This window comes from Bison bison, unplaced genomic scaffold (genome assembly GCF_000754665.1).
Source record: "Bison bison bison isolate TAMUID 2011002044 unplaced genomic scaffold, Bison_UMD1.0 scf7180017864040, whole genome shotgun sequence".
Taxonomy (NCBI): Eukaryota; Metazoa; Chordata; class Mammalia; order Artiodactyla; family Bovidae; genus Bison; species Bison bison.
The window spans coordinates 3,831,581-3,847,654 of record NW_011494612.1 but is presented as its reverse complement, the minus strand read 5'-3'; the positions used below and the strand labels follow the sequence as shown (position 1 = coordinate 3,847,654).

The window sequence follows — 16,074 nt, the reverse complement described above, 5'->3', positions numbered from 1 at the left end:
AATGGTGACATTTTTCAATGGGTTTTCATTTGTTTGGATATATAGTTAGTTCACTTTCTATTTAGAAGGACTGACAAAATGTTTAGATTCCAGTAATGCATTTCCTTTTTTCTTTCCCTAGAATTTTCTGCCTCTTTTACTAAATGTTTTAAATATAAGGGTGTGTATTTATGTGAGTGTGTAAAATGTGAAAGGCACTAACTGTGGAACATTTTAATATTATCTTTATCATTATATGTGTCTCAATGTGGTCTGATGGAAATGTAATTTTCATCAGAAAGTATGCCCTTCAGTTGTTTATTGTTTTATGTTCTCTTGCCTTTTATCTCAGATACAAACCATGAATACAAATAACGGTCAATGACACACAGATCTTCATTAAAAGTGATCAAAAATTCAACACCCAGTAACAAAAACATACCTTGTTAAAGTAAAATATTTTGTTGCTAAAATAAACAAATTAACATATTATTAATATTTCTGAGCATTTCTTTGACATGGAATTTGCCTCATAAAATCTATTTAATTCATTAAAATTCCTGTGTTGCTGTCCGTGATTTGGGAAATTTCTGGTTTTCTCTTACTAGAGCATGAAATTCATTGCATGGCAGAGGGATCTGCTCACACATTTCTATTCTGATATATTCTAATCAGATTATGTTTTGCTTTTTTCTTGCTACACTAATAATTCATATTATAATCATTGCTTGAAGGACATGTTGAATTTGAAATCAATATTATTCCAAAAGAAAAAGTCATCAGGGTGAGGGGGTCTTGATTAGTATAAATGGGGATGTTTTAGGTAATAATTCTTCATTTCTCTGAATAAATGTTCGGAGCAACTTTATTCAAACCAGCCAAAAACTGGAAACAGAGAAACACCTTTCAATGGGTGAATGATGAGCAAACTATGCAATACCGCTCAGCAACCAGAAAGGATGAACTATTGCTACATGCACCACTTGGATGGGCTGGAAGTGAATTATGCAAAATAAAAAGGCCGGTCCCCAAATGTTACTTACTATGTGATTCCATTTATATGAGCCTCCTCAAATAACAAAACTACAGGTTAGGGGCTGGAAGGGAGAGAGGTGGTAGGTGGGACTGAGAGTAATGGCCCAAGTGGTGATAGAACAATTCTGTATCTTGATCGTGGTGGTGGCTACACAAAAGCTACATGTAAGAAAATTGCACTGGACTACACACACACACACACACACACACACACACACACAAGTGACCAGTGCGTGTATAAGTGATGGAATCTGAACAAGCTCTGTGGATGGTACTTCCCATAGTCATGCAGGATGTCAGCACTGAGGAAGGGTGAAGGGTGCGTGGACCTTTCTGTACATTTCTTTGGAACGTCCTATGAATTGTTTCATAATTAAGAGTTTTTAAGGTAGACATGATAGTATAGTGAACCTCCATGTACCTATCACATGCTTTTACAATTACCAATTTATGGCTGATCTTGGTTCATTTTAGGGCTTCCCTGGTGGCTCAGACAGTAAAGAATCTGTCTGCAATGCAGGAGACCTGGGTTCGATCCCTGGGTAGGGAAGATCCTCTGGAGAAGGAAATGGCAACCCATTCCAGTATTTTGGCCTGGAAAATAATCCCACGGACAGAGGAGCTTGGTGGGCTACAGTCCATGGGGTCATAAAGAGTCAGACGTGACTGAGTGACTAAGCACACATATTGGTTCATTTGGATCATTTACACTTATCTCTCTCTGATATTATTCTGAAGCAATTCCCAGACATCAAAGCATTTTATCCATAAACATTTCAGTAAAAGAATCTTTATTTTTCTATGTAACTGTAACTCTGTGAGTAATTTTTGTATGATAGGCATCTAATTCCTAGAGATTTTGCCTTCTTAATCCACCAGGTTTCATTACCTCAATTCGTACATTTATAGAATTATTTATTTTTCTTTACAGGTTTTCCTTTTACATCTTTCTTTCCTTTCTTATCTTTTGGAGAATTCCTTCCCTTCTTTTGCAATTTTAGCAGTTCTTCAAATCTCCCAAGTCCTTTGCGTACCATCATTCCACGCCACCAAGCCTGAATCTGAAAATAAGAACAGCATCAGCTCACATCACAATGGACTGGGGATGGTTACAGCTCTTTGTTCTGGTATGCGATATGTGATTTTCAAAATACGGAGAATGGAATATAGCTAGAACTCTAAACCTTATCTTCTCTCTTTTTCAGTTGGCCAGTCATCCAGGCCAAGACTTTTTTTGAAGTATTTGGTGCTCTTACATGCCAGGCATGGTTCTAGGGAAACAGCAGTTGAATTATCAGTATCACTTAGTCGGTGGAGCTCACATTCCAGTGAGGGGAAAAGACGATAAACAAGAAACACATGACTGTATAATCTGACAGATGGTGACAAGTGCCACGGAGATAACAGTGCACAGCAAGGGGAATGGTGTGCCTGTATTCTGCCTTCTCTCTTGTTCTGGGACCACCTGTGCTCCTACCTACAGGTAATCATCGCTTGTTCTTTTTTTTTTAATTGAACTTATTTTATATTGGGGTATAGCCAATTACTATTGTGATAGTTATAGGTAAACAAAGAAGGGACTCAGCCAAACAAATACAGATATCCATTCTCCCCTAAATGCCCCCCTACCCAGGCTGCCACATAATACTGAGCAGAGTCCCCTGTGCTATACAGCCCTCACTTGTTCTTGAGATCTTCTTTCCTAATATCCACTCAGGAACATCCCTTCTCTAGTAGACTCTTCATACCTGCCAGTGGCTCCCCATTTCTCTCAGAATAAAACTCAAGTCCTGGTCTCTTGCCTTCTGAGACAGCCCATGCTTTCTCTGTGGAGTGTTTCTCCCAAGGTCCTTTTCACCTTTTGAGACCAACAGCATTTTGTCTGTGGAATGTGTATACGTGTGTGCTCAGTCAGTTCAGTCCTGTCCAGCTCTTTGCAACCCCACGGACTGTAGCCCACGAGGCTCCTCTGTCCACGGGATTCTCCAGGCAGGAATAATGGAGTGGGTTGCTGTGTTCTTCTCCAGGGGATCTTCCCAACCCAGGGATTGAACCTGTCTCTTGCGTCTCCTGCATTGGCAGATGGATTCTTTACCACTGCACCACCTGGAATGTGTATCTCTCTAAATAAATCCACTTCTTAAAAACACAAACAAAAACCCAAAATTCAAGTCCTTGCATTTGCTTACAAAGCCCTATTGATCTTTCCCCACCCTCCGGACCTCTTCACTCTCCCCTTGCTCACTCGCTCCAGCCATGCAGGCCTCTTTGTTGCTCAGATGCACATAGGCACCATCTCAGCTCAGGGCCTTGGCTTTTGCTGCTTTCTCTGCCTGTAACACTCTTCCTAATATTCAGATGGTTCGTGCCTCCACTTCTTCAATAACCTGCTTGATTGTCATTGCTATGAACTGAGTTATGTTCCCCCCAATTCATGTGTTGAAGTTTTAAACCCTAATGTGTTGGTATTTGGAGACGGGGCCTTGTAAGGTAATGAGGTTTAGATAAGCTCGTAAGGGTAAGGTTCTCATGATGGAATCAGTGCTCTTACAAGAAGAGACAGACAGCTTGCTCTCTCTGTCATAGGAGGATGCAGTGAAATGGCAGCAACTGTGAGGCAGGAAGGGAAGCTCTCACCACACTGGCACCACGATCCTGGACTTCAAGCCTCCAGAATGTGAGAAAATATATTTCTGTTGTTCAAGCCACCCAGTCTATGATCTATTGTAATATATTGTAATAGTTGCTTGAGACAGTCAATTTCCCAAAGAATCCTACACTGACCATCTCATTAAACTGAAACTTCTATAAAGTTCTTTTTTTTTTTTTAAGATACAAATGAGCTTATTTACAAAACAGAAATAGATTCCCAGACTTAGAAAACAAACTTATGGTTACCAGAGGGGAAGGGTTGTGGGGAGAGATAGATTGGAAGTTTGGGATTGGCGTGTACACACTGCGTATTTAAAATGGATAATCAACAAGGACCTACTGTATAGCACAGGGAACTCTGCTCAGTGTTACGTAACAACCTAAATGGGAAAAGAATTTGAAAAAGGATATTAACACATGTTTATGTATAACTGAATCACTTTGCTGTAGACCTGAGATCAACACATTATTAATCAACTAGGCCCCAATATAAAATAAAAATTAAAAAAAAAATAAAAAGAAGCAGCAGCTAACAGAGCAAGATCAGATGGAAGGAGACTAAATAGAGTAAGTGGCTACTTTCGTAGTCCAGTGAAATGGAAGAGCAGTCTGAACCCTACCAGGGTTTTCCTATCTAAATACATGTTTTGACCAAAAAATAAAATAAAATAAAATCCCTATAATACACACACACACACACTCACACACACACACATACACACACACAACTTTTGGCAACCTCAGTTCTCCTTAGCTTGAACTTTTTTCCAATACCACTTAATCACTTTCTAACATATGATTATGTTAGAAACAACATAATCACTTTCTAACATCACTTAGAAATCACTTTCTAACATATATTATGTGTTACACTTCATGTTCTTACTCTCACCACATCAGGCTTTAAGCAATAGAGGACAGAAATATTTGCCCATTTTGTTCAGTAATGTATTTCCAGTGCCTAGAACGGTGCCAGGTACATAGTTGCAGCTCAGTAACTGTGTTGAATGAATGAATGAATGAGGTGGGTGGAGGTATGCTGTTTTATATAAGGGGGCTTGAGGACAGGTGTATGGATATTTGAAGAGACTGAACTAAGTGAGGGCCACAGTCTTGCCCACACCTGGGGGGAAGCACCTCTGGACAGAGAGGCAGAAGCACGCACGAGGCTTGAAGTAGAGCGAAAATGGGAAGGATGAGACGGAACCTGAAAGCAGCAGACCAGCTAAGGTGGTGACTTTCCAGGGAAGCAGCAGTGCCCAGGAGAGGGATTCTGGAAATTCACAAGGCTTTTTGCGTGTTAAGATTCAACAGAGTTCAATTGTGCGCCCCTTACTTTGGTCCACAGAGACTTTCCAAGCTTGTGCAGGCTTGGATATGTTAGAAGCAACTCATTTCCAGAGCTTAAACTCTCATCCGTCCCCCTCCCTAAAATGTGTCTGACAAGGAACACAACTGCTGACCTTCCAGTCCCACCTCGAGTCCCACTGCCCCTTCACAACTCCCCATTTGGCAGCCCCTCATCCATTTGAATCTGACCAGGGTGGGTTGCCCAAGACTCCAAAAACCTTGGGGGCACTGAAAAAGGGATAATTCAAAACAGTTGTATTGATGTTGGCTCTAAGGACTGGATAACCAATCCTTTTATAAGAGAGGTGATTTCCAGCTCTTTGCCTTCAAGAAAATTGAAGTTGATTGGTCAGCTGAGAGCCTACTATCTAATTTCTGGGGGCTATATCTGGAAGGAATTCAGAGATGTGTGAAGCACTGCCATTTAAAGCAAAACAATACAGGCAAACAAATTTTTTCCATTCTTTTCCTTGTCAACTTATGAATTTGAACAAGCTTTCTCAGCATTTCTTCCGTAAAATAAAAAATAGGAATGGAACTGATGCCAAACCCTATTTCATTCTAGCAATAAGTAATATTTATGCAAGGACATATAAACTCTTAAAAGTCCTTTGGACTGCAAGGAGATCAAACCAGTTAATCCTAAAAGAAATAAACCCTGAATATTCACTGGAAGGACTGATGCTGAAGCTGAAGCTCCAATACTTTGGCCACCTGATGTGAAGAACTGACTCACTGGAAAAGACCCAGATGCTGGGAAAGACGGAAGGCGAAAGGAGAAGAGGACAGCAGAAGATGAGAAAGTTAGATAGCTTCACCAACTCAATGGACATGAATTTGAGCAAGCCCTCGGAGATAATAAAGGACAGGGAAGCCTGCCTTGCTGCAGTCCAGGGGGTCACAAAGAGGTGGACACAACTTAGTAATTGAACAACAACAATATATAAACTATGTGAAAAAAAATCTTTCCCAAAATCCTATATATCAAATAATTGAATATCAAAATTTATACCAGATTTTATATTGTTTTGGTCAATTTTATACTACTACTAATTGCACAAAGACTCAATCCAGAATGTTAAAATGCTATGATCATAGAAAAAAAGTTTAATTTACATAAAACTTTTGTAGCCTAGAAATATGAAAGGTGATCTGTAAATTATTTAGATTATATATATACACACACACACACATATTAAGGTCAATTCTAAAGGGAAAGTAGAATGGAAATACATGTTCAAGAAGAAAAATAAATGACAAAATTTTTGCATGTCAAATAAGAGTTTGTTCAAATATTTTGTAAATTGATGTTTACTGATATCAAAGTCAATCCTTTGCAATGACTAAACTTAATGACACTAAAAGGTCTAATATCAATTTTAAAATGTGCAAGAGGGCACATTGTTCAAAATACTTCTAGGAAGTATCCTAAAAATGGTTAAGTAATTTCATTCTTCCAGTGTAGTCATCCCTGAGTATATACATACTAAAATTAATATTTCAATACAAACTACTTTTCTTTTGTATTACAGTTTGGGCATTATTTTGATTTATTAAAATTATGTTTGTGGTAGTTTATGTTATCTATGAGTCAAATTTAAAAAGAGTAAGGGAAGTTTCACATAATATTTATTAGAGAAGGGAGGGTGTTAGGTCTGATTTGATTGAGGGCCATTGATAAAGAGTCTTACAAACCAAAGACTAATTTTTATTCGGGGTAAAATGGAGAGTTGTTGATTTCAGCAAAGTACAGCAAGATTTGACCTAGGTTTCAACAGCGTAGGTCTGACTGCTCAGTGGAAGAATACATATGGTAGGGGAAGCAGGCAAGTAACAAGGGACACTAGTTGGAGGACTAATGCAGTCATCTGGGTGTGAGATGATGCAGGCCTGGACCAGCTGAATGGAGAATACTGAATACTGACTGTAGTGGACACATTCCTGGGCTCTGGGGTATCCTTATGTCTCCACCGGCTTAGTAGGCAATGAAGATCTTAACCCTTTGAAGCTATGTTGGTGGCAGAGCACAAGTCTGGCCTCTAGACCTGTGCTCCACAGTGCTTTCATTTTTAACTTTTCAGGCTTATCTGACTGAGTTAACATAAGCCTTTCACTCCAGTGATTAGTCCAACAGTTTTAGATCATTTAGGGGTTTGAAGTTTTGGTTTCTTTTGCCTGTTTGTTGGCTTCTTATCTGACAAAGAGAAAAGGAACAGAAAAGACAAAAACATGCTAGGATTTTTGTTTAAAAATCTCTTGCTTAGGCCTGGGGATGTAAAAATATTCAATAAGTAAGAATCACAATTCTCAAAATGTAGATGTGCAAAGAGCAGCCCTATAGGATAATCTGTAAAGTTTAGCAATACCCTACTCCGAGCAACTGTGAATATGTTATTCAAAATCGTTGCTTATTTTACCTTTGTTGCCAATTCTTTCATATTTCTCCTTTCTCTAAGGTATTCCCACACAGCTTCAGTGCCTTTGGCACACACCGACATTGGGGGTTCTTCCATGGGGTTGCCCGTTAGTGTCAGAACTTCTAGATTCACTAGACTATCCAAATTCTCTGGAAGATAAGTGATCAAGTTGTCCTCGAACCGTAATTCTTTCAAAGCTGAAATTAATTTTTAAAAAATAATGTCTTAAAAACTAGCAAAATTAAAGCATACATTGCTTAGTCCAAACACTTTGAAATGTGTATGTCCTGTTAGACCATGTAACAAAAAAATTTAATGTTTTATAACAACTCAGAGTTGTTGAAGTCAGTGTAAATAAGTGTTAGAGACAGGAAAATAGTAAATACTAAAAAATGTTGAGACTGTTCCATTCCTCCAGAGATTAAGGACAGAATCAGGAGATGACTAAGGAGTGTCGCAGATCCAACCCTGTGGCCATGCTTTTTTTTGAATTTATCTTTTGCTGCGCCGGGTCTTGGTTGCTGCATGTAGGCTTGCTCTTGTTGCAACAAGTGGGAGCTACACCCTAGCTGTGGGGCGTGGGCTTCTCTTTGCAGTGTCTTCTCTTGCTGCAGAGCACTGGCTGTAGGGAGCTTGGGTTTCAGTAGTTGTGGTACATGGGCCTACTTGCTTGTGGGATCTTCCCAGACCAGGAATTGATACCGTGACTCTTGCATCGATAGGTGGATTCTTAACCACTAGACCACTAGGGAAGTCCTGCTGCCAATCTTGGAATGGCCCATGAGTAGGCAACAGAATCCACTCATATTCCTTCATCTTTTTTTCATTAAAAAATAGTCACAGTTTTAAAATATATCTATAAACCTGAAGATTCAGCACAATATGGCAAATAAACATTTTTTAAAATCTGGTTCTAGGAGGATCTCAGCAAAAACCTGTTATTTTACAAACACAGAGTGGTTTAGCCTAGTGGAAAATCTTTGCATATTCAAATATGAATGATGTATGATTTTTCATGGCAATCAAATAGGTCCACCCCCCTCAGCCCCAACTGCCTTGCTAATATTATTACTCTGGGTCAATCCTTTTCCTTTCTCTCATAAGTGACTTAGTGATCTAATGCAAATTTACTACAGGATCCCCAAGCCCAAATTCTGGCAGATAATAGGTATTCAGTAAGTTCTGGCTCACAGTATAATGGCTATGAGGATGAATACCAATCTTCAAAGCAGTTGATATTTTCTTTTCAATTCCCAATAAACTAACTGCCTTTGTGTGGCTTTTAGCTGTACCAATCAGGTACATCGCCTTCCCCATATCACCAACTAAGCAGCTCTGCAAGGAGATTACGGGGTAGGTCTAAACTCTCAACATTGAAAAGTGAAGTTGCTCAGTCATGTCTGACTCTTTGTGACCCCATGGACTGTAGCCTACCAGGCTCCTCCGTCCATGGGATTTTCCAGGCAGGAGTACTGGAGTGGGTAGCCATTTCCTTCTCCAGGGGATCTTTCCAACCCAGGGATTGAACCAAGGTCTCCCGCACTGTAGGCAGAAGCTTTTACCGTCTGAGCCACCAAAGAAGTCTCCTCAACATTCAGACTGATCTTTAGTAGTACAAGGATGCCTTCCATCATGGGAAATGCTAGTCAAACTCCACTGGGTTGTAGATCTACAAAGATTTCTCACCTTGTGCTTGGCAAATAGCATCTGGGAGTTGCTTAATTAGATTGCAGTGGCAATCAAGAATTTCCAAGTTAGGCATTGATCCCAAGGATACAGGCAGGTATTCGAGATGATTGTTCTCAATATACAGCTCTTTAAGATTCTGAATAACAGAAGAGTATGTTATCATACCATAATAAAAGAATTATGGTAACTAGAATCACCTATGAGTTCCCATGTTCTTTCAATGAGAATATTATTCATTAGGATTGGATTAAGGGGAAAACACATTTAAAGAATCATCAACAAAAAAAATATAATTATTCTTGAGTTAAGCCATTAGTCATGGTTCCAGGTATGTAGGGAAAAGAGAACATGGGAATCTAGTGTTTATTTGTTTCACTATAACTTAATGCAGAAAAACAATTTGGATCATTTAAATACAAATATAATTTGTTCCCTTTTAATAGTTAATTATCTGTGGCAGTTGCTATAGAACTGCAATTGCCTCAGTTATCAATCCAGCATTGCCCATGCGGAAGTAGCCAAAATGTACAGAGAACAGGTTGACTATTTTCAGATTCACTGGGTAAAAATTTAATGTTTGCATTTCACCCTAAAATTCTGGAGAGTGTGCCATGACACGTATAAGGAGCAAATTGATGAAAGGAGTTCTGTGAACACAGAGCAAAGGAACCAAGAATTAGGAACAGGTGAGAAGTACCCGCGCTGTGTATGTCATCACTCAGTCCATGGCTGGGAGCTATGTAGTGGCTTACACCTACTTTATTATTATTAAAAGTGTAGCACCAGGAACATGAAAAAATCATGCTTTAAAGCATGCATACATAAAGACACATTGGTATAGCTACTTTGAATAATGTTATGTTGCTCTTCTGGGGTTTAGCATAGTTCTGTGGACCCATCTTCAGCATGAACCTGTTGCAATGGTTAAATAAACCATGATATGCTTTCCACCATGCAGGAAGGGGAATCAGACTCATGCAAAATGCAGATTCCTGGCCACATCATCTATATGACACTTTAACTTCAAAGTAGTACAACTTTCAGAGAATACTTTTTAAAAGTGGAAATTAATTGGAGAGTGATATGGCTCAATTTTGCAAATAAAACATGCCAAACCACACAGAAGGAATGAGTATGCCCTGACATATACAAGACCAGTCACAATAAAATGTTCAAGTGTGGATCCTGTGGTTGTTCAGGAAGACAGTGGAAGCCTCAAAGTGTAATAATGACTTGTTGGGAGCTAGAAATCTAGTATAGATGATTCCACATGCAACCTGTGAGAATACAACCATGTTTTCTCATATCAGCCAAGGAATCAGTGGGCATATACTTCTTTGCCTGCTCATTTGGGGAGGCTTACCTGTAGTCTCTTAATGCATTCTGGCAGATGGGTAAGCTTGGCTCCCTCATCTTGGCCAATGTATAATTTCTCTAAAGACGCTAAAGAAAGGATCTCTTTTGGAAATGAAGAGAACTGATTTCCCGTTAGTCCAAGAATCTTCAGTTTTGAAAGTGAACCGAAGTCTGAAGGTAACTGGAAATATTTCAAAAAGATAAGTTTCAGATCAGGATTATTTTTAAAAGTAAGAAAATAAACTGGGCTTTTAGTTTTGAGGAAGATTTTTTTTTTTAAAAAGGGAGAAATTTAGCGTCTCTGGCAGATGCAAAGTTGGCCCATATGTTTGCATCTATGGTATTTGTACTTGTAGATCAAAAGTCTGGAGTTCTACTTTTCCCCCAACCTCTGTGCTCTTTACTTGCATGCTCTGGATAAAGTTAGAGCAATTTTTAACCTATGTTATTGCAAATTTTTCAACTATGGTATAGCAAATGCTTGACACTACTGAAAGAAAAAGTACAAAGCTTATTAGTATACTATTGCAACTATAATATTCATAATTAATTCAGTTATTGGCACTGATCAATTTAGTGACATAATATCCATCCTAAAAGGCTTTAGGTCAGCAATTTTGAAACCTTAGTTAAAATACCAGTTGGAAGGAAACAATGAAGACCATTATAATCATATCTTCTTCCCTGCAGTGAATCACAAGGCTATGTGCCCTGGTATTAGGCAGGCATTGCACAGATTCCTAGACTTTCAGAGTTGGAAGGCCTTAAAAAGGTCCCTGTTCTTACCCTCTTCTATGGTGGTTGGATATGTTCCATAGCTAGCCATCCAGCTCTTACTTAAACACTACCTCCTGGGATGAAAAGATCATTGGATAAAGACCACTTGGATTTCCTTCTACATACTCAATTTCCTTCTCCTGTCAAAATCTGTGTCACTAATACATCCCCTATTGACCTCTTGCTGGACCTCTGGAACCACATGGAAAATCTCATTCTTTAAATACATGACACAATCACCCTACTGAATAAGTTATGTAGATGCCTATTTTCTTGTAGGAAAAAAAGGCCCAACTCTTGAATGTTAATAACTTAATTCATTTTGAACCACTTCTGTTACCTGGCTTGATTCTTCACTGGGCAACCTTTCCTCATAGGTCCCTGCTTAAACCTTGGCTTTCCTTCCACCCATTCCCTAACCTGCCATTCTATTTTTCATGAGAATGGTTAGTAGAGTTCAGCTCAACCCAACCTCTCCCTAGATGGGTGGAATAGGTAAATAATTAGTGAATAGATTATCCCCATAGTAGGCTTTCTTTTGACCTATAGGCAAAAGTTTCAAACACTTGGAATAAACCATAAGGCATTTTCCTCTTTGTTATGTAAAGTGAGGGCTTATTTTCTTAAAAAGTTATAAAACATTTTCAGTTTTATTTACATCTAGAAAAAGAAAACTCAGAACAAGTCAATGTCCAGAGAAACTGATGTTTAAGCTTTCCTTCTTTGCTATTTCAAAATTCTTCATCAGGCCCTTAGATCCCTTCAATGCAAAGTGTCTGCATTTAGTGCAGTCCTAAATAACAGGGAAAGATTTATCAACCTAACCACTTCATTATAACCCAGTCATTTCATTCGTACTGCTATATTCTTAGCTCATGGGTTTAGCATTACTTTTTCAAAAGCCCACTGAATATCTAAAGATTTTTTTCCCAAGATATTCAAGAGCCAATAATTAATACCATCATAGTCATATTATAGCAGAAATAAATTTGGATGTACAGAAAGCCTGCAGAGAATCAGGTGAGAACAATTATTGCTGACAGTATAACTGAGCCGTAGCCATTCTGAAACTTGAGTTTTCTCCCTTAATTGTGTGCATGTAAAGTGTTGCCTGCCAAATCAGTAAACAAAGGATGTAGCAACCGTTGAGCCACTGCAACCACTGTACCATGAACCCTGAGGGAACTCAGGATGGGAAGAACAGAATACTGGCCTTAGATAGCTAAGGCTCATATCAAAAGAATGATTTCAATGAAGTCATTGAAATACATGATTTCCATGAACCCAGACTCTTGCATCTTCCCATATATAGAAAAGTACTGAATTCATTAACTTGAGAATTTGGTTTTCTTTAGGGATGAATGTTTTTGTTTTGTTTTTGTTTCTTGACTGTACCTGGTCTTAGTTGTGGCATGTGGGATCTAGTTCCCCAATCAGGGATTGAACCTGGGCCCCCTGCATTGGGAACACAGGATCTTAGCCACTAAACTACCAGGGAAGTCAGAATTTGTGAATTAATTTCTTTAATTAACAGTTAAATCATATGAAGTTTTGACTACGTGTTCTTTGTTGCGAAAAGTCCTACATATCCTGGCTCCTCCCTTATCTCGGTGGAGCAGTCCCTCTGAGCTATCTGAGAGGCTGCTTTCTGGGCTTAAGTCCTCAGTTCTGTCCACCAAATAAAACACAGTACTCAACTTTTAGGTTGTCCATCACTTTTGCAGTCAACAATAGGAATGGACCATACACATAAAATCCATGTAGGTTTACATGAAAAGTCAGCTATTTTTGTCTCCACCTAGGCAAGAAAAAGCTACTGGCTAGGCTTCAAGTGCCAAAAGTCCATGAGGTAAATTGGGGTGGGAGAGAGAAAGTAAAAAGTGAAAGTGAAGTCGCTCAGTCATGCCCGACTCTTAGCGACCTCATGGACTACAGCCTACCAGGCTGGTGAGAGAGAGAGAGAAGAAGCTGGCTTAAAGGTCACATGTCATTAGAGAGAGAAATGATTGGGAGGTTCCTAGAGTGACTGGAATAATAGGAAATTTAGAAAGGAAGACAAAAAACACAGTAATACCATCATAAGAACTGAAGAATCATAAATGCTGGTACATGGAAATTTCCATGTTCAACATAGTAACACTGAACATATCCACGTTTCGGTGCAGTCTGACTTGCAGTAAAGCTTGGTAGTGGATGAGGCTAATCTTTGAACTGTGGTGTTGGAGAAGACTCTTGAGAGTCCCTTGGACTGCAAGGAGATCCAACCAGTCCATTCTGAAGGAGATCAGCCCTGGGATTTCTTTGGAAGGAATGATGCTAAAGCTGAAACTCCAGTACTTTGGCCACCTCATGCGAAGAGCTGACTCATTGGAAAAGGCTCTGATGCTGGGAGGGATTGGGGGCAGGAGAAGAAGGGGATGACAGAGAATGAGATGGCTGGATGGCATCACTGACTTAATGGATGTGAGTCTGAGTGAACTCCGGGAGTTGGTGATGGACAGGGAGGCCTGTCGTGCTGCGATTCCTGGGGTCGCAAAGAGTCAGACACGACTGAGAGACTGAACTGAACTGAAATCTTTGGTGATGGACAGGGAGGCCTGGCATGCTGCGGTTCATGGGGTTGCAAAGAGTCGGACACGACTGAGCGACTGAACTGAACTGAATCTTTGCTAATCACACACACACATCTGTGTGTGATTCTCTCCTCCACCCTGACCTCTTAAAAAGTCACAGGAGAGGATTAGGTATCATTCATGACTCAATAGGATTTAAGTGAACTCTGTTATACTTCCCAAGGGCACTTTCTATTCTGATACTTTCACTCCCACTATGGAATGACAGACTTTGCTCACTGTAACAGGAATTCTTACATCGGCAGCAGAAGAGTTGGGGATGGGCAGAGGCCTTCTCGTAGAACCTCTAAGATCCTCCAAGATGGGTTGCTACCTATAATAAGTCGAAATTAAGTACTAGATCCTCTTCCTAAATCTTAAAGTCAGCATCAAAATGTTTACTTCCAGTTTTGAAACTCTCTAACAATGAGGAAAACAAAACAAAAAATCCCAAAGTTCTAAAAGTTGAAAATCAAGTAAAAGATTAAAAAAAAAACCCACAAAAAACAACTTTAAAGCTACGACTTTTATAATGTATGAGATACACATTAAGAGTGTTGTTCACAACCAGGAAAAACAGACATGATATTTGGTTAGCGTTGTTGGTTTCTAAACCTTCTATTCTTTCTCTCCAGAATAGTCTTTTGCTTTTAACAGAACTCTGTTCTTTCAAATTTTCAAATATTAAAAAACAATAAGGGGCTTTCCTGGTGGTCCATAGGTTAAGAATCTTCCTTGCAATGCAGGGGACATAAAATATGTTTTATATGTTGTGTATGTAGTTTTGTGTGATTAAAGATTTCTATGTGGCATAATATTCTGTAATTAGGTGTTTTACTTTTAATAAACATCACAGTTTTGAGATCTATCCACATTGACACATATAGCTCCAGTTCACTTAAATTATTGTATAGTATTCCATTTTATAAATATATCACAATTTACTTGCAAATTCCTCTCCCAACTGACATTCACATTATTGCCCATAAGCCATGATTATCAACAATACTATGATGAATGTCTGAACACACCACCCTGCACACATATGGGAGAGCTTCTCTGGGGACTGATCTGGTTTTGCAGATATCTGATTTTGGAACATTAGGGCCTAAGGTTGCATGTGTCAGAACTCTGGAAGATGAACCCTGCAGTCCAATGCTATGGATTGGTATTCTGACTCTATCACACACAGGTGTGTGGCCTTGACACATTAAAAGCCCCATGCCTCACTCTCCTCCTATATCATTGAGGATAATCACTCACATCAGAAAATCATTGTGAGTAATGTATGCAATTTAAGAAAAAAATCATGCAGGAAGTCAGAGGATCTCAGGAAGGAAAGCAGAGTGTAACAAGACAATATAACTGTATTACAAATGTATAAATTAATTTCCTCCCAATAACCAATAACTCCAGTCTTATGAGAAAAAAATCAAACAAATTCCAATAGTGGGGGCATCCTACATCCTCAAATCCTACAGTTTTGAGATGTACTGGCAAGGTCATCAGATACAAGGAAAGCCTGAAAAACTCTCATAGCCAAGAAGAGCTAAGGAGGTGCAAAAACTAAACGTAATGTAGAAACCTGGATGGGATCCTGAACGGAGAAAGATTAGATCAAAACTAAGGAAACATGGATAAATTATGGACTTCAGTGAATAAAAGTGTATCAATATTGGTTTATTAATTGTAACAAATGTACCATAGTAATCTAAGATGTTAATTGTTGGGGAATCTCAGTGTGGAATGTATGAAAGTTCTCTGAAATATGTTCTCAATTTTACTATAAATCTGAAACTATCCTAAGAAAGAAAGACTATTTAAATTTTAAAAAAGTCATTGTGAGGATTAAATGTGATAATACACAAAAAACATTTAGCCCAGTGACTGGCACCTACATACTGCAAATAAACATCAGCTACCATTACGATTACTACTGCTATTCAGGCGGGAAAAGTAACATGATGACCTTGTTGGAGAGATCTGTCAATCCCGATTTTCACTCATAAACTCAGCTCGAATTTTCTGATGTTTAGACACGGAACCACACCAATGTAGGGCCAGGCAGCATAGTGACAGCCAGGAAAGGAATCAGTACCTGGCATATTTTATTATCATCCAGGGCCAAGACTTCCAGGTTCTTCAGCGAACAGATCTGCAACGGACAATGTTCCAGAAAGTTCTGGCTGAGGTCGAGAAACTGCAGG

General features: G+C 39.0%; 1 protein-coding gene across 1 annotated transcript in view; it reads right to left on the bottom strand.

Moving 5' to 3' along the window:
* Window positions 1–813: 813 nt before the first annotated feature.
* Window positions 814–16,074, bottom strand: part of LRRIQ4 (leucine-rich repeats and IQ motif containing 4) — a 20,402-nt gene continuing 5,141 nt past the window's right edge. The window contains exons 3-8 of the mRNA XM_010835279.1: window positions 15,966–16,067; window positions 10,486–10,659; window positions 9,120–9,258; window positions 7,434–7,630; window positions 1,944–2,075; window positions 814–864 (exon numbers count right to left, since the gene is read on the bottom strand). Coding sequence (XP_010833581.1) covers window positions 814–864; window positions 1,944–2,075; window positions 7,434–7,630; window positions 9,120–9,258; window positions 10,486–10,659; window positions 15,966–16,067 — 795 coding nt within the window. The remainder of the gene's footprint in view (window positions 865–1,943; window positions 2,076–7,433; window positions 7,631–9,119; window positions 9,259–10,485; window positions 10,660–15,965; window positions 16,068–16,074) is intronic.